Source organism: Electrona antarctica (genome assembly GCF_951216825.1).
Source record: "Electrona antarctica genome assembly, chromosome: 16".
Classification (NCBI taxonomy): Eukaryota; Metazoa; Chordata; class Actinopteri; order Myctophiformes; family Myctophidae; genus Electrona; species Electrona antarctica.
This window is the reverse complement of record NC_136797.1, coordinates 41362080-41387390: the sequence shown is the minus strand read 5'-3', so window position 1 is coordinate 41387390 and position 25311 is coordinate 41362080. Positions and strand designations below refer to the sequence as shown.

General features: G+C 44.2%; 1 protein-coding gene across 2 annotated transcripts; it reads left to right on the top strand.

Moving 5' to 3' along the window:
* The first annotated feature begins 5142 nt into the window (after positions 1-5142).
* LOC306940156 (semaphorin-4D-like) lies at positions 5143-16872 on the top strand. 2 transcript variants are annotated; one of them, XM_079525163.1, is made up of 10 exons: positions 5143-5279; positions 5970-6108; positions 7758-7870; positions 8682-8854; positions 9083-9129; positions 10004-10387; positions 13560-13820; positions 15440-15652; positions 16272-16363; positions 16517-16872. In XM_079525163.1, the coding sequence occupies exons 2-10, from the start codon at positions 6096-6098 to the stop codon at positions 16544-16546; spliced, it is 1326 nt and encodes a 441-aa protein (XP_079381289.1). In that variant the 5' UTR covers positions 5143-5279; positions 5970-6095; the 3' UTR covers positions 16547-16872. The 2 variants fall into 2 exon arrangements, with proteins under 2 accessions (XP_079381289.1, XP_079381288.1); XM_079525162.1 differs by lacking the exons at positions 15440-15652; positions 16272-16363; positions 16517-16872 and having other exon boundaries at positions 10004-13700.
* The last annotated feature ends 8439 nt before the right edge of the window (positions 16873-25311 follow it).

Below are 25311 nucleotides of genomic sequence, written 5' to 3'. Positions count from 1 at the left end.
AGTAGTATGCAAATGAAGGGCGTGTTTCGGCTACTTTGTGGGATTAGTTTATGCAAATGAAAGGGCGTGGTATGCAAATGAAGGGGATATGCAAATGAAGGGTCTTGGTATGCAAATGAAGGGGAGTGGTATGCAAATGAAGGGCGTGTTTCGGCTACTTTGTGGGATTGGCTTATGCAAATGAAAGGGCGTGGTATGCAAATGAAGGGGATATGCAAATGAAGGGTCTTGGTATGCAAATGAAGGGGATATGCAAATGAAGGTGTGGTATGCAAATGAAGGGGAGGAGTATGCAAATGAAGGGCGTGTTTCGGCTACTTTGTGGGATTAGCTTAAGCAAATGAAAGGGCGTGGTATGCAAATGAAGGGGATATGCAAATGAAGGGGTGTGGTATGCAAATGAAGGGGAGTAGTATGCAAATGAAGGTGTGTTTCGGCTACTTTGTGGGATTGGCTTATGCAAATGAAAGGGCGTGGTATGCAAATGAAGGGGATATGCAAATGAAGGGGTGTGGTATGCAAATGAAGGGGAGTAGTATGCAAATGAAGGGCGTGTTTCGGCTACTTTGTGGGATTAGTTTATGCAAATGAAAGGGCGTGGTATGCAAATGAAGGGGATATGCAAATGAAGGGTCTTGGTATGCAAATGAAGGGGAGTGGTATGCAAATGAAGGGCGTGTTTCGGCTACTTTGTGGGATTGGCTTATGCAAATGAAAGGGCGTGGTATGCAAATGAAGGGGATATGCAAATGAAGGGGTGTGGTATGCAAATGAAGGGGAGTAGTATGCAAATGAAGGGCGTGTTTCGGCTACTTTGTGGGATTATCTTATGCAAATGAAAGGGCGTGGTATGCAAATGAAGGGGATATGCAAATGAAGGTGTGTGGTATGCAAATGAAGGGGAGTAGTATGCAAATGAAGGGCGTGTTTCGGCTACTTTGTGGGATTAGTTTATGCAAATGAAAGGGCGTGGTATGCAAATGAAGGGGATATGCAAATGAAGGGTCTTGGTATGCAAATGAAGGGGAGAGGTATGCAAATGAAGGGGCATGGTTCCGGCTACTTTGTGGGATTAGTTTATGCAAATGAAGGGGTGTGGTATGCAAATTAAGGGGCGTTGTATGCAAATGAAGGGGAGTGGTATGCAAATGAAGGGCATGGTTCCGGCTACTTTGGGATTAGTTTATGCAAATGAAGGTGCGTGGTATGCAAATGAAGGTGCGTGGTATGCAAATGAAGGGGAGTGGTATGCAAATGAAGGTGCGTGGTATGCAAATGAAGGGTCATGGTATGCAAATGAAGGGGAGTGGTATGCAAATGAAGGGCATGTTTCTGCTACTTTGTGGGATTGGCTTATGCAAATGAAGGTGCGTGGCATGCAAATGAAGGGGAGTGGTATGCAAATGAAGGGGCATGGTATGCAAATGAAGGGGAGTGGTATGCAAGTGAAGGTGCGTGGTATGCACATGAAGGTGCGTGGTATGCAAATGAAGGGCGTGGTGACACCCACTAATTTGCATAAGCGACACCCACTAATTTGCATAGCCCACACCCACAAAGTAGCCGAAACAACGCCCTTCAAATTTTCATAACCCACTCCCACAAAGTAGCGGGAACCACACCCCTTCATTTGCATGAACCGCTCCCACAAAGTAGCCGGAACCACGCCCTTCATTTGCATACCACTCCCCTTCATTTGCATACCACGCCCCTTTATTTGCATACCACACCCCTTCATTTGCACAAGCCAATCCCACAAAGTAACCAAAACACGCCCTTCATTTGCATGCCAGTCCCCTTCATTTGCATACCACGCACCTTCATTTGCATACGACGCACCTTCATTTGCATACCACTCCCCTTCATTTGCATACCACGAACCTTCACTTGCATAAGCTAATCCCACAACGTAGCCGGAACCATGCCCCTTTATTTGCATACCACTCCCCTTCATTTGCATGCCACGCCCCTTCATTTGCATACCACTCCCCTTCATTTGCATACCACGCACCTTCATTTGCATACCACGCACCTTCATTTGCATGCCACGCACCTTCATTTGCATAAGCTAATCCCACAAAGTAGCCGGAACCATGCCCCTTCATTTGCATACCACTCCCCTTCATTTGCATACCACGCACCTTCATTTGCATACCACTCCCCTTCATTTGCATACCACGCACCTTCATTTGCATACCACGCACCTTCATTTGCATGCCAAACATGCCCTTCATTTGCATACCACTCCCCTTCATTTGCATACCACGCACCTTCATTTGCATAAACTAATCCCACAAAGTAGCCGGAACCATGTCCCTTCATTTGCATACCACTCCCCTTCATTTGCATACCACTCCCCTTCATTTGCATACCACTCCCCTTCATTTGCATACCACGCACCTTCATTTGCATAAACTAATCCCACAAAGTAGCCGGAACCATTTCCCTTCATTTGCATACCACTCCCCTTCATTTGCATACCACTCCCCTTCATTTGCATACCACGCACCTTCATTTGCATAAATTAATCCCACAAAGTAGCCGGAACCATGTCCCTTCATTTGCATACCACTCCCCTTCATTTGCATACCACTTCCCTTCATTTGCATACCACGCACCTTCATTTGCATAAATTAATCCCACAAAGTAGCCGGAACCATGTCCCTTCATTTGCATACCACTCCCCTTCATTTGCATACCACTCCCCTTCATTTGCATACCACTCCCCTTCATTTGCATACCACGCACCTTCATTTGCATAAACTAATCCCACAAAGTAGCCGGAACCATGCCCCTTCATTTGCATACCATGCCCCTTCATTTGCATACCACTCCCCTTAATTTGCATACCATGCCCCTTCATTTGCATACCACGCACCTTCATTTGCATACCACTCCCCATCATTTGCATAAGCCAATCCCACAAAGTAGCCGAAACACGCCCTTCATTTGCATAAACCGCTCCAACAATGTAGGCGGGCGACACCCACTCATTTGCACAAGCGACACCAACTAATTTGCATAGCCCACACCCACAAAGTAGCAGGAACCACAACCTTCATTTGCATAAACCACTCCCACAAAGTAGGCGGGGTGACACCCACTAATTTACATAAGCGACACCCACTAATTTGCATATACCACACCCACAAAGTAGCCGAAACCACGCCCATCAAATTTGCATAACCCACACCCACAAAGTAGCCGGAACCACGCCCTTCATTAGCATAAACTGCTCCCACAAAGTAAGGCCTAAGTTAGCGAGAATAGTCGCGAAATTCGACAGAACAAATCCGAGACCATCACTGCAACCGGGTCGCGGCCCCGATCGCAGCCGTATAGGGTTTGGGCCAAACGGACATACGGTCGCGACAGTAGCCCTGCACGAAAGCATCGAAATTTGCGACTTTGACGCGAAAGTCGCAGAACAAATCCGAGACCATCACCGCGGCCGGGTCGCGGCCCCGATCGTAGCCGTATAGGTTTCGGGCCAAACGGACATACGGCCGCGGCGGTAGCCTTGAACGAACGCCTACAAATTGCCGACTTTGACGCGCGACAACGCGCCAACGATAAAACATCACGGTCCGACGTTCGGATATGTCGGAGAGCCAGCCGAGACGAACGGTTAGGTGTCTCGGACGTACGCCTCCGACAGTCGTACAAAACGTCCTTCACTTTGGCTCTGTGCATGCAGACACGTCATAGACCCATAGACTCTAACAGTGTCCTGGCTGAAAATTTGAAACGAGACCGCACCTCCTAGAAAGGTCGCCCGAGGACGTTCTATAGATCCATGCGTGCGTCTCCGGGAGCTCTATAACATATCCGAAAATCAGCCCGGAAGGCCTCACCGTCGTGGCGTTCCAGTGAAGCAAAGTTTGACGTTCACGCGCGCCTACGCCGACGATCGTAAGTCTGTTCGGGATGGGCCCAACACCTCTGCGATCGCGGCGACGAGCCGATCTTCGTGATGGTCTGAGTTTTTTTCTGCGACCTCGGGAACCTCAAATCTGACCCGAGGCCTAGCATTGCAGTGTAGTTCCCTTTATCGGACGCTTGTAAGAGTCCCACAAAATCGAGACCAACGCCATTTTATTCGCCATGGCCTGAATATGGATATTCGGGGGTGTTACATATTTAAAAAAATATCTATCACTTAATTGTTAAGGCATTTGGCCCAAAGGTCACCGTGGCAGTCTTTCGGCTGACCTTTGACCTTTGCAAACGTCGTGGAAATTCGAGACTGGTTCCATTGGATTCGACATGTCCTGAATATGGATATTGGAGGTTCTTACATATTTTTTAAATTATATATCACCCCGTTTTTTTAAGAATTTGGCCCAAAGGGTCACCGTTGCAGTCTTTCTGCTGACCATTGACCTTTGCAAACGTCCTGGAAAGTCGAGACCGGCCCCATTGAATTTGGGACGCTCTAAATATGAATAAAATGTCTCGTTTGCGAAGAATAGGGTTAGGGAACATATTTTAAAGGTGTGTTTTGTCTGTTTTCACTTCTGTGGAGAGAGGGGAGAGAGGAGGCAGTCTTTTTGCTGACCATTGACCTTTGCAAACGGCGTGGAGAGCCCAGACCGACGCCATTGGATTCTGCATTTTCTAAATATGAATAAAATGTCTAGTTTGTGAAGAATAACATTAATGAACATGTTGTGTTTTGTGTTTTGTCTGTTCATTCAAAAAGAGAGGAGAGAGAGGAGAGGAGGGGAGAGGCATATGCCTTCATACATGTGGATGGGCTGTGGCGCTGTTCTGAATTCCACTGGCAGATGACGGTCTTTTCTGTGATTCGTTTCTCTGACTTCCTATGTAAGTGCTGCTATTAAAATGCTTACTTTAAAAAGACTAAAATAGCTAAAATACAACAATTCATGGTCATAAGTTCATAAAGCATAATTCATAATAATGTCATGATACAATAATAAATATGTGGTTCATAATTGATTTCATATGAGGTTAAAAATGTAAACATGATGTGATGATAACTTTCTGAGGCAGAACCAAGTTCCCTGTCTGTCAGTAGCAACACTGGACCATGATTGATTGACTGATTGATGCATGATTGCCTGGCATTGCACACAGGTGGTACAAACATTTCTCTCACTCATTCAGACTCTGGTCTGCACAAGGAAGCACACTCGCAGCAGAGTAGTGTGTTTGAACTGTTTAAAGTTATTAAACACGGTCAAAAGGACATTCAAAGGACTGTATGAAACTCAAGAAGCATCAAGAACCTCTTTACACAACAAGCGGCCAACGAGGTATTATTATTTGAGAGTTATCTTTGTTGTGTTGTATTGTGGTGTTTTGACGGACACGTTCACCTGCGCATCGCGCATTTCTACATGTTTTGTATTTCTTTGTTTGATCAATATTATGTATTGCGACGTAATTTGTTGATTGTTTATGTGTTTATTATTTTGTGTGAACATAGTTCTCACGGCATGGAACAGCAGAGGGATGAGAAGAATGCCCAATAAATGCCCGTTTATAAAGAACCGACCTGTGTCGTCAATGTTGTGAGAAGAGCTACACCCTACGTGTGTGTTTCGTGTCGTGTCATTCATCATCACTTTGTTTACTTTACTTTATCACAGCTAACAGTCACATCAAGGTCTGTGAAATAGTTAGTAATGAATGAATAGCTGACTCTGTCGCGATTTTGGCTTTTATGGTGAATGTTTTACAACTATATGAACTTCAACTTTGGCCAGTAGTTGTACAAAGCCATGGGTCTGAATGTAAACAAAGTATATGCTCCTTTATAAGACAACGTTTTATTTTTATATTGAGTGGTGGTGTGATTTGCATGTTATGTAATGAGTCCGAGTTTGTATTGTGATAAACCAGTAGCATGGATAAGAAGCTAACTATGCTAATCGGAATTAGCATTAAGCTAACTGCATCCACTATAATGTTACACATTATATTAATGTGCTCTGTGTGTTCAGCCATGGCCAGGACGTCGAGGCACGACCGAGAGATGGCGCTGGACGCCAAGAGACGTCTGTGTGTGAGTTCAGATCCCGTGGAGAGGCTGAGGCTGCAGTGCCTGGCCCGAGGGTCGTCTGGCATCAATGGCCTGGGCAGGTGAGTGTGTGCGCGTGCGTGTGTGTGCGCGCGTGCCTCCCTCAGGCACAGCAGAGGCGTACACAGACAGTTGGACTGTGAGGTGACGTGGCAGCCCTCCTCCTCCTCCTCGCCATCACCCAGGAAGCCTTGGAGGTGTCGGCCGGTGTTGCTGGGCTCTATAACATATGAAAATCAGACCGGAAGGCCTTACCGTTGTGGCGTTCTACAGAAGCAAAGGTTTTAAATAGCAGATCTACAAGCTCGTAGCGCACCACTCGGTGTAGTGGAACGTTCGCGCGCGCCATGTCGACTAGAAAGGTCGCCCGAGGACGTACTACAGTTCTACGCGTGCGTATCTGGGAGCTCTATAACCTATCCGAAAAGCAGACCGGAGGGCCTTACCGTTGTGGCGTTCTAAAGAAGCAAAGGTTTTTACGTTCGCGTGTGCCATGTCGACTAGAAAGGTCGCCCGAGGACGTACTACAGTTCCACGCGTGCGTCTCGTGGAGCTCTATAACATATCCGTAAATCAGACCGGAAGGCCTTACCGTTGCTGCGTTCTACAGAAGCAAAGGTCTTAAGTAGCAGATCTACAAGTTAGTAGCGCGCCACTCGGTGTAGTGGAACGTTCGCGCGCGCCATGTCGACTAGAAAGGTCGCCCGAGGACGTACTACAGTTCCACGCGTGCGTCTCGTGGAGCTCTATAACATATCCCTAAATCAGACCGGAAGGCCTTACCGTTGTGGCGTTCTACAGAAGCAAAGGTTTTAAGTAGCAGATCTACAAGCTCGTAGCGCGCCACTCGGTGTAGTGGAACGTTCGCGCGCGCCATGTCGACTAGAAAGGTCGCCCGAGGACGTACTACAGTTCCACGCGTGCGTCTCGTGGAGCTCTATAACATATCCCTAAATCAGACCGGAAGGCCTTACCGTTGTGGCGTTCTACAGAAGCAAAGGTTTTAAGTGGCAGATCTACAAGCTCGTAGCGCGCCACTCGGTGTAGTGGAACGTTCGCGCGCGCCATGTCGACTAGAAAGGTCGCCCGAGGACGTACTACAGTTCCACGCGTGCGTCTCGTGGAGCTCTATAACATATCCGTAAATCAGACCGGAAGGCCTTACCGTTGTGGCGTTCTACAGAAGCAAAGGTTTTAAGTAGCAGATCTACAAGCTCGTAGCGCGCCACTCGGTGTAGTGGAACGTTCGCGCGCGCCATGTCGACTAGAAAGGTCGCCCGAGGACGTACTACAGTTCCACGCGTGCGTCTCGTGGAGCTCTATAACATATCCGTAAATCAGACCGGAAGGCCTTACCGTTGTGGCGTTCTACAGAAGCAAAGGTTTTAAGTAGCAGATCTACAAGCTCGTATGGTCACTGACATTACGTCAGACCACAGCTGATCAGGCTATATAAGACCTTGCACCACTCAGTTCACACGGGTGTGATTTTTTAAATATATATATATATGCCTCAGGTAATTTCAAACATCATCAGGTCCTGATGTTTGCTGGGGACCCCCTCAAGAACCCCTCGGGGTCCCTGAGCCCACTTTGAGAGCCACTGGCTTAGATTATCCTCTTAATCATGCATAAATAATAACTAGTCTAAAACTATGCTGTGAAAGTCTACATGTTCAGCATGCTTTTCCCTTTTATTTCTGCTCCATAGACAAGGGAGTCTTACACAAGTCAGTAGTGTATGAAGGAGACGTACACAGCGTGGAAGAGATTCAACTACTGAAGAACTCTGAGTCCATTAAGAACTTAGTGCTGTCCTCACAGGTGTGTATTCATGTAGTGGGTTATAGAATTGGAAACTTGCTGGTGTAAGATCATATACATAATTATTTTACTTATTAGGTAACTGGAATGCTCGCCTCGAAACACCCTTGCCCTCATTTTCTTTCTGCCAACCGCACGCCAGCTGCTCTGTGGGGCGGTTCTTGTAATCTTGCATCTTGCAATCTTGCAAGGATAAGGTTAGAAATAAGTTTAGGGTTAGGCAGGGTTAGGTTGTGCCACCGTTTTACTGAGGTTAACTCAGTTAACCTTCTTGGGCCCTCATCGACTTTGGATGTCTGTTTTAATATATATATATTGATAACACTTCACAACTCTGTTCTGCACGCGCTCGTAACACTCCGGTTGCCGAGCGATGAAAATAAATCTGAAGTGAGAAGTCTGCTGTCTTGATTTGCAGCTCATTTCTTTAAACGATATGATTACAAATGGTTACATTTTGTAACGCCGGTTACAAAATGTATGTTTTGAGTTAATTAAATGACATTCGCGGGACATGTTATATAGCGATGTTTCACTTCGAGTTAACATTGAAGTGAATGGTGGCGACTGTGTTTTGAGGCGAGCGTTCTGATATTCATATTAAATGCTATAGCAATATTTTGACTGAGGCATTTATTGAAAACTATTTATTTAACTATTAATTGATTTAGTGGTTAAAGTGTGACATCTAGTGTTGTCTAGTGCACCTTACAATCTGTTTCAAAGCAAAGCCACCAGTTCCACTGAGGACATGGACTCCCTTAACGTGTGTGCGTGTGCGTGTGCGTGTGCGTGGTGTCCGTGTCCACAGACACGTTTTCTATATGCTGGCTCAGACTCAGGAGTGGTCCAGTCACCCACAGCCTTCTGTGACAAATACCTGTCCTGTGAAGACTGCATTCTGGCCCGCGACCCCTACTGCGCCTGGGACCCTAAAAAAACTGCCTGTGTGAATATATTCGATGCCCCCAGCCACACACACAGGTAATTCAAGTCACTGGTATTTTCCCACATTGTTTTTTTTTCTTACGCTAGCTGTCTCTCACTATCTGTCTAACAGCAGTAACCAAAAGCAGAAACCACATTATCAAACCAAAGCCATCTTAATGGTCACCGCACCCATTCCTGTTTGGCCTGTTTCTTTCAGAGTTGGTGTTTGTCTCTCTGCGTGTTTTAGACACTTGTGTACATAATGCATATTTGTTTTACCAGGAGTCTACTCCAGAGTCTTAATGGCGATGCAGACGGCTGTCCAACAGGTAGTGCAACATGTCATTCTGTCTCACTGTTGGAGCCTGACCCATATTGGTAATGGTCTAGTCTCTCAATTTTGAGCTCTTACATCGGTCGGGCTCGACTCATCATTGACAAGCTTTTTTTTTTGTTGCTTAACCCATTAAGACGGAGAAAGCATCTGTGTCATTTTTACAGATTTTAACCACTTTATACTTTGGCCATTCAAAAATAGCAGATCTACAAGCTCATATAGCATCACTTGCTATTTTTGAAAAATCGTGACAATTTGTGCAAATCTTTAACTCAAATCCTTGCTTCTGGGGGTGTCTGGACAAAATATTTTGGAGGGTCGGCGGCCTGAGATGCCTGAAGAAAGCATGACAAAAGCTTGCTAAATGAAAGCTTGCTATCTTAATCATATAAATAAAAATATCCGATTGTGCACAGATTTGAGTGTGCGGAGCCTCCAAAGCAAAGTTACTATATTTACCCAGGGTATCTGGGCTAAGCTCAAGAACTTGTTTCCAGCCAGGCCCTGCTCATAGAACATTTCATGGTAGTGGTTCAATGCCTTGCTCAAGGGCACTTCAGCGGTGGTAATTTTAACGTGTCGGACCGCTGATTCGAACTGGCGACCTTCCGGTATCAAGACCGCTCCGCAATCCGTTCGGCCACCGCTGCCACTCCCTTTACTTTTTTTACTTAATTGTGATTCCAGCACCTCATGGCTGATGAGCCAGCGAAAAAGTTTTGAGCACCACTGATAACATAATTTTTTCAGAAAACTGTTAGGATTTAGATTAGAAGATTTCTTTTAGAATCAGCCTCAGGTCTAAATATGTTAAATGAAATGTCGGCCTTCAAAAACATGGTGTTTTCCTCCTGTGTATCCCCCAGTGCCAGTCCTGTCTGTGCAGGACTACAAGCATGTTACCGTGAAGCCAGGGAGTTCTGCTGAGCTGCCCTGTCTGGTGCGCTCCAACCTAGCCCAGTTGATATGGAAGTCCAATGGCTCGGCGCTGACCGAGGCCTCTCGCTTCCACCTCATAGGGGAGGCTGGCCTCCTCATCTACAGCGTGGCTCCGGAGGACCAGGGCCTCTATGAGTGCTGGTCCCTGGAGTGGAGCCCTGCCTCCGGGAAGAACTTTAGCCACCTCCAAGCTGGATACTCTCTATCTCTGGAGGCCCCATCCAGACCGCCGTATCAGGCCGGTCGCACCGTGACCACCCTCAGAACCAATCTCGGCCAGAAGGAGACGGAAAGCCCCCGGTCCTCTGAAGGTAACGGTAACACAGCCAAACCTCCACTAACTTCGGCCCGCGCCCCTCCCAGCCCCGCGGCCACAAACCTCTTCACGTCCCCGGCTCAAACTGACTTGTCACTAACCCCACCCACCAGTAGTACTACCATCAGGTTACAGCCTAATCACCTCCCCCCGAATCCCAACGTTCCCCGGCCAGAGACCCTGGACCCGTCAGCGGAGTTTTTGCAGTACAACAATAGCTCGGCCCTCCTCGCCCTCTTCCTCCTCTTCTTCCTCCTCTTCCTGGCTGCGCTGGCGTACAACTGCTACATGCAGTACCTCCCGGCGCCCTGCCTGCGGCTGCGAGCGGCCCTCCTGGGCAGCCACAAGAACCCCATCCAGCCCGAGTACCGGTCCTGTGAGTCGGGCCTGACGACAGAGCAAGCCGTGACGGAAAAACTGAACCTCACGGAACAGCGCCCGACCCAGAACGGCAGCAAAGTCACCCCAAATAATCAGCTGCGTGCGCTGCGCGACACCGGGTACGAGACCGAACCGGAGTGTGGAAACGGAAGGATCCCCTCTCACAGTTTCCCTGACGACAGTCCATCCAAGGAGAAACCATTTGACGTAGATTGTGAATCTCAACCGATTGAGTTTGCAGATGCCGATGAGCCTTGCTGCTAGCGAGAAACCATAGATTTGCCTGTTATTTCCCTTAACCCAGAAACTTTAGGGAATACTACGCTATTGTTGCCTCACAGTACATAGTACTATTTACAGTGCCAGATGAGGATACGTTTATTTCAAATTTAAGGTCGTGCATCAGACTCCAGAGATTGGATTTATTTTCTGATGCAAAGGGCTACAAAGTATTTAATATCAAGGCAACTCATGAATGTCGTAACTCTCTGTGCATAGTCCAGCAGAAAAGAAAAGTAAAGAAGCTATTTAAAATTTCCAAATTGGAAACATTGTTTACCAAATTGGTAAGTTACCCTGATGTTCTCCAAATTGGATGCATGTTACCTTTTTGTACAGTGTGAGATTGGGGTGGGTGGGTGTGGAGGGTGTGATTTTGTTAAATTCATGTATTTTATTAGTTTGTTTTTATTATTTTGCAATTTGGGCTAGTGGATGTAGTTAAATTTCTCAGGGAAGGTTTGCTCAGTACGCTGTCATTATACTACCTAGCTTTGTGTACAATCGTCACACCTCTAGCACGTACGACGTACGTGGTCTGTGGACTATGGATGTTCCACCTGTTGAGGTACTGTATAGGACCAGCGAAGATACAAAGGAAGAAAAATAACAAAACTGGTCGGCGGTACAGTCATTTGTATGTTTATGAAGACTTTATGCTGTATTCTCCTACGTGAGATTGGGTGGATTTACCGAATCATACGTCTGGAGGAAGAGGAAGATGATATTCGCACAAAGGTTTTGTCAATCAGAACCCTATTATTGCTTAGACGGCACCAATCAACCCTACAGTGGGGTGAGGGGACTCGGTGGTAGGAGGGAGGTGGGAACTTTGACTCACAAAATGGGGAAAAATGCTGGAAGATTTCAAACCACTGTCTGAACTGTGTAGATGTGACCAGAGTCGCACAATCTTTTTTTGTTTTGTTTTTCACCCTATGAAACCCTGATGGTACAAAGTCACTTCTGCCCCCCCAGGGCCATATTAACCTCTACTACTCTTCCTCCCTATTGGCTGACAATAACTCATTAATGTACAGAAATACGCTGATTTATTATCCTTTTTTTTCTTTTGTCTTCAAATGAGCCCTGAAAACAATCTTTTACCATGTTTTCATTTCCAATTTCTATTTAATTCAGCTTTAAATTCTAGATTCCCCCCCCCCCCCCCCAGAGCATGATTAGTTAAAGTATGAATCTCACATCTGTGGTAACATTCTCATTTTATTGATAGCATACAGTACTGTATATAGTTATGATGTTCCCCATTGTGGCTTGATTTGTACTTTATACTTTTGATTTGTACCAGTGTCGCACATCAAAAATGGCTGATCTGCAAGCTTACAGCGTGTTGCACATTGCGACGTGTTGCGAGCATGTGGATCGTCACGATGCGCAACCAAGTACTGTTTAAATCAGGCATTGGAACTAGAGGTCTACACAGGTCAACCAGAAACCGGAAACCCGAGGGCCTACCCGAGACTGGAGCGGATCAGGGTAAAACATATTTACTTTCTCTCAGGTACGGGTCAGATCTATTTTAATTGCTGCGGTGTCTCGAGTAAGACTCTGACCCCATCTGCTTTAATCTGCTTCGGTATAATTACTTTCTAAAATCCATATTGTCTGTTTGGTTTGAATTACGTTTACAGCCGATTGAAACTCAGCCAATCTCAAGTAGGTGCAGTGCGTTGCCTGAACACCATGGACATTTTCCATATAGTGAGATTAAACCCAAACTACGAGAGAAACAATATAGTGTGCAAAAGCCACCAGGATCGTCATCTGTAGTGGATATTATCGAAGGGCAATTTAAGAACATTGGCGCAGCTAAATGTACTCTCTGCAATGCACTACTGCAGATTTGATGCAACCAAGACAGGCAAGTCTCAGCGGTGAAACGAGCATTGTTTTTGCAAGGCCTTGCTGAAAATATAATTTCAGTGTACGTATAATGTAGCCTGCTTCGGGTCCAGTACGTTCGGGTCGAGACCCATTAACCCATTCAGGCCTGACGTCGAAATAAAAAAAACGTTCGCTCTGAAAGAATATATATTCAAAGATTTGTGCCGCATTTTTACGATTTTTCAAAAATAGCAGACCTACAAGTTCATAGCGCGCCACTCGGTGGCGCGCTATGAGCTTGTAGATCTGCTATTTTTCAATAGCTAAAGTATAACATAATGCTGAGTTAAAACACCAAAAGGGGTTCCCGCCCAAAATCGGTAATAATATGGTATAATAATATATAAGACCATATAATATATAATAATATCGGTATAATATGACACACATGCGTCCTCAGGTCTAAATGGGTTAAGGTCCGTTTGGAACCGGGTATGGTTATTCTCGGGTCATTTCCTATGCAGACCTCTAATTTACCTTTTGTTATCCTTCCTTGTGTGCTTTGCACGTCAAACCCTTTTCCTCCTCGACTTTCCTCAGTTCTTACCGTTTCTCCATCACTCCCTCCCTCCCCTGCCATGTGCTCCCTTCTCCCCTCACAGCCTCCGCTGCTGTTTCCTCCTCTTCCAGTGCATCCTCCTCCTCCTCCTCCCATTCCTCATCTGGAAGTAGTGCTACTCCCTCTGTCCTCCCTTGCTCCTCCTCTCCTCTTTCCGTTGCCACCTCTTCCTCCGCCGGGCCTCGCGGCGGCGGTGTGCAGGGCCAGAGGGAGGCAGAGGTGAGACTATTGCCCCCCCTGCTGAAGGATCAGGCCTGGGGGGTTCACGCCCAGGAGGCCTTCCTGCTCTTCTGCCTGGCCTTGGGTGAGTGGTGCCTGTGACACTGACTCACCCCCACCCAAAACCCTTCGTCAGGAACTCACACTGCCTGGTTTTTGCCTGTCAGTCACGCTTTCTCTTTTTATTCCTCTCTATATCTGTCTTCCCCTCTTTTCCCATTCTCTCTATGTCCCCTCTTTCCCCCTTCTCGCTCTATCTCCTCCTTTTCCTCTCTCGGCATGTGGCTACAATATTACCTGACATCACTTCCCAACCCCCAACCTAACCTGCATAGATATTTACATTGTGTGTGTGTGTGTGTGTGTGTGTGTGTGTGTGTGTGTGTGTGTGTGTGTGTGTGTGTGTGTGTGTGTGTGTGTGTGTGTGTGTGTGTGTGTGTGTGTGTGTGTGTGTGTGTGTGTGTGTGTGTGTGTGTGTGTGTGTGTGTGTGTGTGTGTGTGTGTGTGTGTGTGTGTACTGTATGTGCGCATGTGCAAAGTTTCTCACAACAAAACTGCCTTTTTACTGTTACAATTGGTGTACCTTAACTTTAGGCCCATTTGGACTATACCTAAACTGTATATGAGGCTAATCTGAATAAATTGGAGTTTCCTAAAAACCTCCGACATGTGGTTTCATGTCTCACATGCCTCAGTTCCATGGTACTGAATTTTGTTTTTATAACTGGAAAATCTGACCTGATATATGAGATATTTATAAGTAGGTACTTCTCAAGCAGTGTCAAGAACGATGTTTTTTTTGTAGAAATATTGTAGGTTAAATGTGTAACTTGGATTTTCTTTGCCTGTAAACAAATGTAAATATATTTGTATATATTGGGAAATACTTTCAAGATGTACATAATATTCTCAAACATTTTGGGGTTATTGCTGTTAGGGAGGTTAAATAAATCTTGATTTCAAATGTTATCAATGCTGGTGCCTATTTATTCAGTTGTGTTACGTCATCATTTTTATTACTGGCATTAACAACGATAGAAACATTTAGAATGAAAGAAAACCTTTTTAGGGTAAGTTTCTTTTTTTAAATATATAAATAACTGGTGAATTATGTGTTGTTGAGCTGCAAATTCCGTACTACTTAAACCCTCTGTACTTGATAAAAAACAGACCTGTAAAGAGCACATTTGGTACGATCTTACTTCACTCTACACCAGGGGTTCTCAACGTTTTGGCCGGGGACCCCCGGAAATGCTTTGGCAATGTCTCGGGACCCCCGCCCCGCCCCCTCCCGACCCCCAATATAAATTGACTGCTACAATAACCTTAAACCATTTTGGGCGGGAACCCCTTTTGGTGTTTTAAGCATTGTTATAATTTAGCTATTGAAAAATAGCAGATCTACAAGCTCATAGCGCGCCACCGAGTGGCGCGCTATGAGCTTGTAGGTCTGCTATTTTTGAAAAATCGTGAAAATAAAATAATTTGGCGACCCCCCCCCCCCCCCCGAGGGGTCGCGACCCACGGGTTGAGAACCCCTGCTCTACACAACTCGATTCGCCAAAAATAGCAGATTTACAAGCTCACTCACAATTGTGAACTTCTTGTAGATCGGCTATTTTTGGCCCTGTGGAGTGACGGGTGTCTTGGCAGAGTTGTCGACCAATCAGGGGTCAAACATGAAGTCCCATTCTGTCCTCTTAGGTCCTAGTGACGTCCACATTCACTGGCTAGTAAACGGACAAGGTCTCGATGGCCCCGTCATGGAGCACCGACGGCAGACGGGCCATGGGGAGGCGCTAGTGAGCAGCTGGCTCAGGGAGGGGCCGCTGATTAAGGACGCCCGTTACCACTGTATCGCTGAAGCCAGCGTAGGACGTGACGTCTCTGAGGTCGATCTGCACCTCACTATTGGAGGTAGATGATTAATCATCACCTGATTAATCAACAGATGTAGCATGCCTAAATCTGTATCGGTGATTGGTTTGGGTGAAAAGGTCCATTTGTACCAATTGAAAAATGGCAAAATATAATTCAGGATTTCAATTCAAATAATAGCAAAAATTGCCGATCTACAAGCTCAAAACGCGTCACACTGCGACGCATTTTGAGCTTGTAGATTGGCTATTTTTGCTACAATATATATGCAATGTGGCCCTCTGGAGTGAGTGGAAATAATGTGTGGCCCTCTCCGTCGTCAAAGTTAACCACCCCTGTTTTTGACCATTCTATTTAAGAGAAAGTGAAATGCTAAGACAAACGTTACAGTCATCAGTTACACTGATCGCATTGTCCCAGAGCTTTACACTTGAGCACTTTTTGTCATCTTTGAGTAGACTTGAGTCATCGTTAAACTTCTTGCAACTCTTTTTCCACTCTCTTTCCTCCATATTTTTGAGACTATAGTGCCCCTGCAATCAACTTTGAATTGAGGATAAATGATTGGTTTCCCTGAACCTTTGCTGTTTTGCCATGACTCCTGACATGACATTGTTAGGTATGTTTTATATGCATAAAGCCTCTTATCAATTAACAGATGAGGAGAGCATTCCATCCAGAGATTTGAACCAGTGGAGGAGTGCACTCACTGAACACGAACAGCTGCTAAAACAATGGGAAAAGGCCTGGGTATGTTCATATTCTGACTGCGTGATCTGATTTAAGATGGAGCCAAATTGTCTGTGCACAGATTTTGTCTCAAGCATATCTCAAAAAATGTTGTCAGAGGTGTGTGTGTGCGCGCACGCGTGAAATATAGACTGTGTTTAATTCTCTCCACAGGAAAGCTGTGATAGAAATGGAGCTCTCTGAAGATGTCATGACGCATCACTGATCTTGGCTGTATTTGGTTCTGAACCCGGTTCTCCACCAAAGTGGACCAGGCCTTAAGACACCACAGATGTCACACGTGAATGTCATGTGATGTCACAGTGCCATTTCTTAGATGGAGGTTTGAGGAGGACTCTTCAAGCTAAGTACTTCATGCCTTCTGTCAGGCTCACCTGGTGGGCAAGACGAGACTTGACTCCTCCCTACTCCGAGAAGAAGGTGACGGAGCCGGGTGGTTGTCTTTGTTTGAGGGATGGCAGACTAGACGCTGGCAAAATATAAAGTGACTGCACTTACTGTAAGCCTGATTGCAAAAAGAATAGCCCATCTACAAGCTCACAACACATTGTGATGCTAGTGAGCTGGTAGATCTGCTATTTTTGAAAAAAGAACAATGACTTTTTTTTTCTGCCTGTAATGACATGCCCAAATAAAGAGGCCAGTTTTAAAGTGAAGAGAATGAAGTGTCAATCTAAAATCAGATTGAAATGCAAAAATTCTAAAAAACATTCAAAGGTAGACGAGCTATGAATAAAAGACCTGAATTTTTAGGTTAAATGACCCTATGTGATGGCATGCATGTGTCCCTTCTAACATAATGCACTTGTCCCGATGCCAAAAAGACATTTCTTTAAAGGATCCCTGGCTAATAAGCCTTATATGTTTTTTTAAAACACCTTAAATTATAATTATTATAATATATTATTTGCAAAATAGTTCATCTTTTAAGGGGGCCGCCTGTTGCAAGATGATGTCATTTGTCCATCATCGTCCAGCAATATGGAATGCAATGCATGTACTAATAAAAACGTGCTCTTAGGAAGTATTATTACGTTGTTTTTAGTTACAATATCCATTCTCCATGGGGCTGGACCACACAACTTGTGATATATGTTGTCTCCCTTAAGTAAAAGATGAACTATTTCTAAAAATAGATGAAATCAGACCAGTCTGAAGCGAGTGGTGCAACAGAACCCCCTATTGGTACTCTAAACATAGTCACATTTGGTACTCTAAACATAGTCCCATAGGGGCAAAGCTGTTCCTTGGAGTGGTTGCACCACTCAAAAAATAGCTGAAAAAAAATAAAAGTTATAGAGCTCAATTGTAATATATTAAGGCAAATCAGGCTTTTTATCCCATTTAAAGTGTCATTCACATGGAACCGCAGTACAATGTAAACGGGTACAATTTGTACTTTTAATGTCAATGTGGTCCATTACCATAATAGTATGTAGCATCCACCATTATGAGTGTTGGTGAGGTTTAGGTGAAGGACTTAAATGCATATTGACTATAATATGATTGTCCCTCAGAATTAAATGGTTCTTTTATTTTTTTTGTTATTTAATTTTTTTAAGAAACTGGGGCATTAGTCACAGTACTTTCCAACTAATTCCAACATTTGCTTTTGCATTAAGCACAAACACGAGATGGTATTCGGATTGAGTTCATGCTACACGAACTACACATCGCAAAGGATTGTTTTCTGTCTCCTAATAGAGGGTATGCATGCATAAAGTGAGTGGCAAATTGAGTGACAAAGTGAATGGCAAAGTGAGTTTAACGTTATTTAACGTTGTTTAATGCAATCAGATAGGACTTTTCTGTTTGGATGTATGCGCTGTCAAGGCCATAAAGTAGTTTCTTGCCACTCAGTAGGCGTACTGTAACTTCCGGGTATTATGATGATGTCACGTGCATACCCTATAGTCTATAATTCCTCTAATATCTTTCACTGACTGTCATTCATATCACAAGTCTAAGAAGTTTACCCTCTGTCTTGGACAGTTTAGCAAAAAATAAACAGAGGTGTTTTCTTTTTTGCTTGATTGTTTTTTGTCTCTTACACTGATCTCTGGGTCTATATCAAACTTAATGGTTATTTTTGTTTTTATTTAGCTTTTTCCTAAACATGCTGGCAAATGACATTGAACATTGCCCCAGGCAGCCGCCTATGGGAGCCCCGGCCGACCAGCCCTGTTGTGATACATTTGTTTGTAAGAACTCTAGTGTAGTGTCTACAGAACATGATACATGCATGATAGAGCAACATAGAACACCTAGGGAACAGCACCCTCTTGTGACTAAAAGGACAAAAAACACAAACTATGTACAGTATTCTCCTTGTTGCAAAGGTGTTACTGAAGTGGGCAGAGTGGAGTATAATTCCATTAAAATAAACATTGAAGCTCATCTGCTAAAAGTAGTTAAATGGATCATGTCAAAGGCACACGTGTTTACTGTAGCGCTAATAATATAAATTAAGAAGAAAAGGGGAACAAAATGTAAACATGAAATCAAGGCAAGCATTTGCCATACAGCATCTAGCACAGGCCCTTAACAGAATAAGCCTATCTCACAGAATTTCCCCGCCCCCCTAAATACGCCCCCTTTCGGGGTTAGTGGTGATAGCGTGACGTCACTCCATAGACGCTACATGTTAACAGAGGTAATTTAAGAAGTCTACAACTTTTGTTTTCTCAAGGTAAGGTTTGTTCTATCTGTTCGACCTGATTTACCATCTTGTTTGCTTCATAATAATATTGGTCTGTCACATTTTTACATTAGAAAATGTACTTAGATTCTCCAGAGAAAAAAACGTGTAAATGCTCATGTTAAAGACACCACTATTTACCGGAAGTGGGCGTGGAAAGCGGGCTGTGAGATAGGCCTATTAGAAAAGTGTGAACCTCGGAGCGCACATCTCCGCCAGACTGTTGACTACCCAGGGCCTGCAAACGTTGGAAGGCAGCCATGGAGTCATAGCGGATGTTACTCAAATGACCCCAGTCCCTGCAGGGCCCAGTCAGAGATAATATGACCCCAGTCCCAGGGCCCAGTCAGAGATAATATGCACTGATTTGTGCATTTTTGATCTGTAGGAGTAGTAGCAAAAGCACATATTTTCCATACCCTAAACTTGCCTGAAGGTTCACTTTGTAACTTTTTTATAATGAATGAAATGTAAGTGTGTCCAATCTGTATGGCAGAGTATGTTAATTAAGCAATATTACACGAGAGGGTGTGCGTTAACGTGATTATTGCCACGACAGGGATGCGGTGAGGAACGAGACGAAGTCGAGTTCCGCAAGCATCACTGAAGTGGCAATAATACAACAGTTACCCTTAAAACTAAGAAAATCGCTGAAAGAATATATTTTTTGAATGACAGATGTAGTCACTACGACCACAAATGTCCCAAGAAACTAGCTAGCCTAGCCACCGAGTTTGCTAGCGCTCTGGGAGAACAGAGCAGCTGAATTCTTTGTTTTGATTAGGTGGTGAATGGTGCTGGTTTAACCCACGGCTAGAAGGCTGTTTCAACCAATCAGATTGCTTCCTCGAAACGACCTGTGGTATAATACAATATAACTTATCCAATTGGGGTGGTTGTATTTTGTCTCCCTGCTATTCTATTGAGACATACTGCAGATTGCGTCAAAGTCATGTCTCACATAGACACAGGATCTGACATGAGGTCAAAGGTCATGTCTCACCTAGACACAGGATCTGACGCCACGTTTGACCTGATGTATGGTCAAGATTAAATTTATCCCCAGAGCAAGCAGGCCGGCTCTAATTAGCTCAATAGTCAAAATCTCAGCACATGCACAGGAAACTAAGTTAAAATCCGGGGTAAAAGAGGAAAGTTACACGTAGTGCTGCTTTGATATTTAACATGTTTACTTGATTTATATATTTAGTGTGTGTGTGTCAGGCAGATGCCTGAGGAAGGTCGAAGGACCGAATCGTTGCATTTTGGACAATGAATAAAAAGCTCTTGAACCAGAAAGTGACAGTGTGCGGGTCTCCCTCCTTCTCTACGTGTTTGCAGTCTGCTGCTTTGTCGCCGACGCACCTGTTATGGGCCTATCTCACAGAATTTCCCCGCCCCCCTTAATACGCCCCCCTTAGGTTAGTGGTGATAGCGTGACGTCACTCCATAGACGCTACATGTTAACAGAGGTAATTTAAGAAGTCTACAACTTTTGTTTTCTCAAGGTAAGGTTTGTTCTATCTGTTCGAGCTGATTTACCATCTTGTTTGCTTCATAATAATATTGGTCTGTCACATTTTTACATTAGAAAATGTACTTAGATTCTCCAGAGAAAAAAACGTGTAAATGCTAATGTTAAAGACACCACTATTTACCGGGCGTGGAAAGCGGGCTGTGAGATAGGCCTTGGCTGGGGTGTTTAGGGTGGTCTGTTGAGCTACTGTACTTTAGGTTCCACTAGATGGCAGCAGAGACGGGCTCATCAATTGTATTAAAGCGTTAAATCCAGGGGGTTAAATCACAAGTTGTCTCAAGGCGCCACCAGATATAGAGCAAAGGACCGACAGAGACCCCACACCTATGCCCCACACTGACCAAGCAATTTTGCGACAGTGGTAACTATTAAAAAAAAAAGAAGAAAAAAAAGCTCCCCCTTATATTTATATATAGGCCTACTCTTATATTAGGAAGAAACGTAAAGCTGAACCGAACCCGCCGACTCTAGGGTGGGTGGCCGTCTGCCTCGACCGTGTCGGGGCTTTTTTGATTGATTGATTGATGTATTAACAGTTTGCAGAATTACAGTACATTTCAAGTACAACTCAATACAAAAACTGTTAACTGTGAGTGGACGACACCATAAAGCATTACACTTGTTTACAATAGGGCCCACGCATTTTCAATTCATCAAAAATGGTTGTGGGCAAAGAAAGTGAGAGAGGAGAGATAGAGTCAGAGAGGTGTGGAGATACGTAGGCTAGTTGGCATTTCTAGTTTAGATAATGATGATATTATTAAAATGAGGCTGGCTCGCCTGGCTGCTGCCATCAGTCAGTATTTCCGTCCTCCGTTTTAGAAAAAATCCCTGCCCATACGACAGATATCTGAGTCCACGCAGAAACGCATTGAACACAGGATAAAATCACTGCGGTTTCAATTGTAGGCTATATTATATTTGATTTTATATTTACACTTATGAGGTGCCAATCATATTTTTTAATGAAGGAATAAGTACCGCATTAAAAAGCCACCTAAATTGTGAGTGGAAGAATGTAACTATTAACTATGAACTTCTTAATTATGCACTTGTACACTTAGAAAGATAATAAACAATTATGAACTTATTTTAACCTTATTATGAACTTTGTCTTAGAGAAATAAAGCAAACTATATCCCCTATAGTGGCAACAGTTACAACAACAACTTGAGACAAATACATGAAATAATGTTTTAAATGTGACTTAATTATGAACTTCTTCATTATGAACTTGTACCTTTTAGGAATAAAGCAAACTATATCACCTATAGTGGCAACAGTTACAATATGAATGTGTTTAAATGCCAGTGTAGCTGGTTCACACACACACACACACACACACACACACACACACACACACACACACACACACACACACACACACACACACACACACACACACACACAATGCAGCAGGCATTAGACAACCTGACAGCCACCAACCTGGCAACCCTGAATGAGCCAGTCAGCTGCCAGTCTCTGGTGTGTGTGTGAGAGAGAGTCCTGTACTGTTAAAACAAACTCTACCCTAACGTCAGTAAAAAGTACATTAAAACACTTTTTCCTTTCCAAAACAAACACAACGTACATTATGACAATATTTCACCCTTTGCATTGGTAAAATAGACTTTTTCTTTTTTTTGTCTTCCCTTCCAAAAAAAGAAAAAAGATAAAATTACCCCAAATCCATGGTTAAGAGTATTCCACGATGGCTCAGTGGTTCTGGCAGTTGCTGATGGTGTGAGAGGACGCTGGTTCGAGACAGTCAACAAGTCTGCAGTCAAGATTCGTGACCTCGGACCAAGGACTAAGGATCCAGAATGAATAAATCAAAATAAATCAGTCTTTACCTTTTGGTCAAGTAAATGTACTATTGGAATGTATGTTGGCGGACGTAATCCAAGATAATCCACTCTGTCAACTTGTAACAGTCAGCAGTGCCAGTTGTTGCCACAGGGTGGTGCACTGCTCCCTTTTGTTTTGCTTTGTGTAGAAGATCTGACGCAATTCCACCTCTTGCTATAGATAGACATGACATGACATGATGTGTGTCAAACAATTGTCACACATGGATGGATGATTAGCCGTGTTTATTTATTTATTTCCGGGGGGAATGAATGAATGAATGAATGACTAACCCTGTAAAACCCGGATTACTACTACTTTTTACTACTAGGACTTATCAGAGGAAATCATGTAAAATAAATTATATATATATTTTTTGCACATTTATAATAATTATTAAAATAATAATAATACATTAATAATTTACATTTGGGGGACATCTTTCACAATAATAAGGATAAATCCAAATAAATCACACATTACCTAAATGTACAATTGAAATGTATTTAAGACCCGACTCAGCGCCGTCCGAGTTACGTCCCGATAGGCAGAGAATAGTATATATCAGTAGCCCCTAGTTTCCATGTGCTGGCAATAGTTGGAAATGACACGTCCACCTGGGGGAAACCTTGACCAGGCTATGGTGAGTATGCCAGTATGGCCACATTATGCGTGTATTATGTTGGCAGCAGTGCTCCGTTCACGTTTGTTTATTATATTAGTGCTGTCTGCCGTGAGACCTGGCTTAATATGGTCAATACTGAATCAGTCTAAAATATGCTTTGGCGCCCCCCCCCCCCCCCCCCCCCCTCCACCTCTCCTCTTGTCTATAGACAGACATGACATGACATGACATGACATGATGTGTGTCAAACAATTGTCACACATGGATGGATGATTAGCATTGTTTATTTATTTATTTCCCGGGGGAGGGAATGAATGAATGAATGAATGAATGAATGAATGAATGAATGAATACATACATACATACATACATACATACATACATACATACATACATACATACATACATTCATTCATTCATTCATTAATAAATAATCATATTTCCGGGGGCATTTCTCTCCAGGTGAGGACAACGCCATCCAGTCAACCAAATATGGATGTCAGAAGATCAGGCATCATCTCGTATGTATTACTTCTACTTCTACTACTACTACTACACACACACCTCACATTGGTTACAAACTCCACCTTACAAACTCCACCCCCTCTCGTTAATGACTCTGCCTCTCGTAATGTTAGGCCACACCTCTCATTGTCTTAGGCCACGCCTACTCGCTATGTAACTCCGCCTGCTTTGTGGGCGTGGTCTATGCAAATTGCATGGGCGTCGTTTATGCTTATTGATGGCCGTCGTCCCGTCCGCTTTGTGGGCGTGGCCTATGTGAATTAGTGGGCGGCGTCCCGCCTCCTTTGTGGCCGTAGTTTCGGCTACTTTGTGGGATTGGCTTATGCAAATGAAAGGGCGTGGTATGCAAATGAAGGGGATATGCAAATGAAGGGTCTTGGTATGCAAATGAAGGGGATATGCAAATGAAGGGGTGTGGTATGCAAATGAAGGGGAGTAGTATGCAAATGAAGGGCGTGTTTCGGCTACTTTGTGGGATTAGCTTATGCAAATGAAAGGGCGTGGTATGCAAATGAAGGGGATATGCAAATGAAGGGGTGTAGTATGCAAATGAAGGGGAGTAGTATGCAAATGAAGGGCGTGTTTTGGCTACTTTGTGGGATTATGCAAATGAAAGGGCGTGGTATGCAAATGAAGGGGATATGCAAATGAAGGGTCTTGGTATGCAAATGAAGGGGATATGCAAATGAAGGGTCTTGGTATGCAAATGAAGGGGAGTGGTATGCAAATGAAGGTGCGTGGTATGCAAATGAAGGGCAGTGGTATGCAAATGAAGGGGAGTGGTATGCAAATGAAGGTGCGTGGTATGCAAATGAAGGTGCGTGGTATGCAAATGAAGGGGCATGGTATGCAAAGGAAGGGGCATGGTATGCAAATGAAGGGGCATGGTATGCAAATGAAGGGGAGTGGTATGCAAATTAAGGGGCATGTTTCTGCTACTTTGTGGGATTGGCTTATGCAAATGAAGGGTCTTGGTATGCAAATGAAGGGGATATGCAAATGAAGGGGTATGGTATGCAAATGAAGGGGCATGTTTCTGCTACTTTGTGGGATTGGCATATGCAAATGAAGGGTCTTGGTATGCAAATGAAGGGGATATGCAAATGAAGGGGTGTGGTATGCAAATGAAGGGGAGGAGTATGCAAATGAAGGGCGTGTTTCGGCTACTTTGTGGGATTAGCTTAAGCAAATGAAAGGGCGTGGTATGCAAATGAAGGGGATATGCAAATGAAGGGGTGTGGTATGCAAATGAAGGGGAGTAGTATGCAAATGAAGGGCGTGTTTCGGCTACTTTGTGGGATTATCTTATGCAAATGAAAGGGCGTGGTATGCAAATGAAGGGGATATGCAAATGAAGGGTCTTGGTATGCAAATGAAGGGGAGGGGTATGCAAATGAAGGGCGTGTTTCGGCTACTTTGTGGGATTGGCTTATGCAAATGAAAGGGCGTGGTATGCAAATGAAGGGGATATGCAAATGAAGGGTCTTGGTATGCAAATGAAGGGGATATGCAAATGAAGGTGTGGTATGCAAATGAAGGGGAGGAGTATGCAAATGAAGGGCGTGTTTCGGCTACTTTGTGGGATTAGCTTAAGCAAATGAAAGGGCGTGGTATGCAAATGAAGGGGATATGCAAATGAAGGGGTGTGGTATGCAAATGAAGGGGAGTAGTATGCAAATGAAGGGTGTGTTTCGGCTACTTTGTGGGATTGGCTT

Coding starts and splice junctions, on each gene's coding strand:
- LOC306940156 (XM_079525162.1), top strand. Junction 7,871..8,681: donor ACTTAGTGCTGTCCTCACAG/GTGTGTATTCAT, acceptor CCGTGTCCACAG/ACACGTTTTCTATATGCTGG. Junction 9,130..10,003: donor TGCAGACGGCTGTCCAACAG/GTAGTGCAACAT, acceptor TGTATCCCCCAG/TGCCAGTCCTGTCTGTGCAG.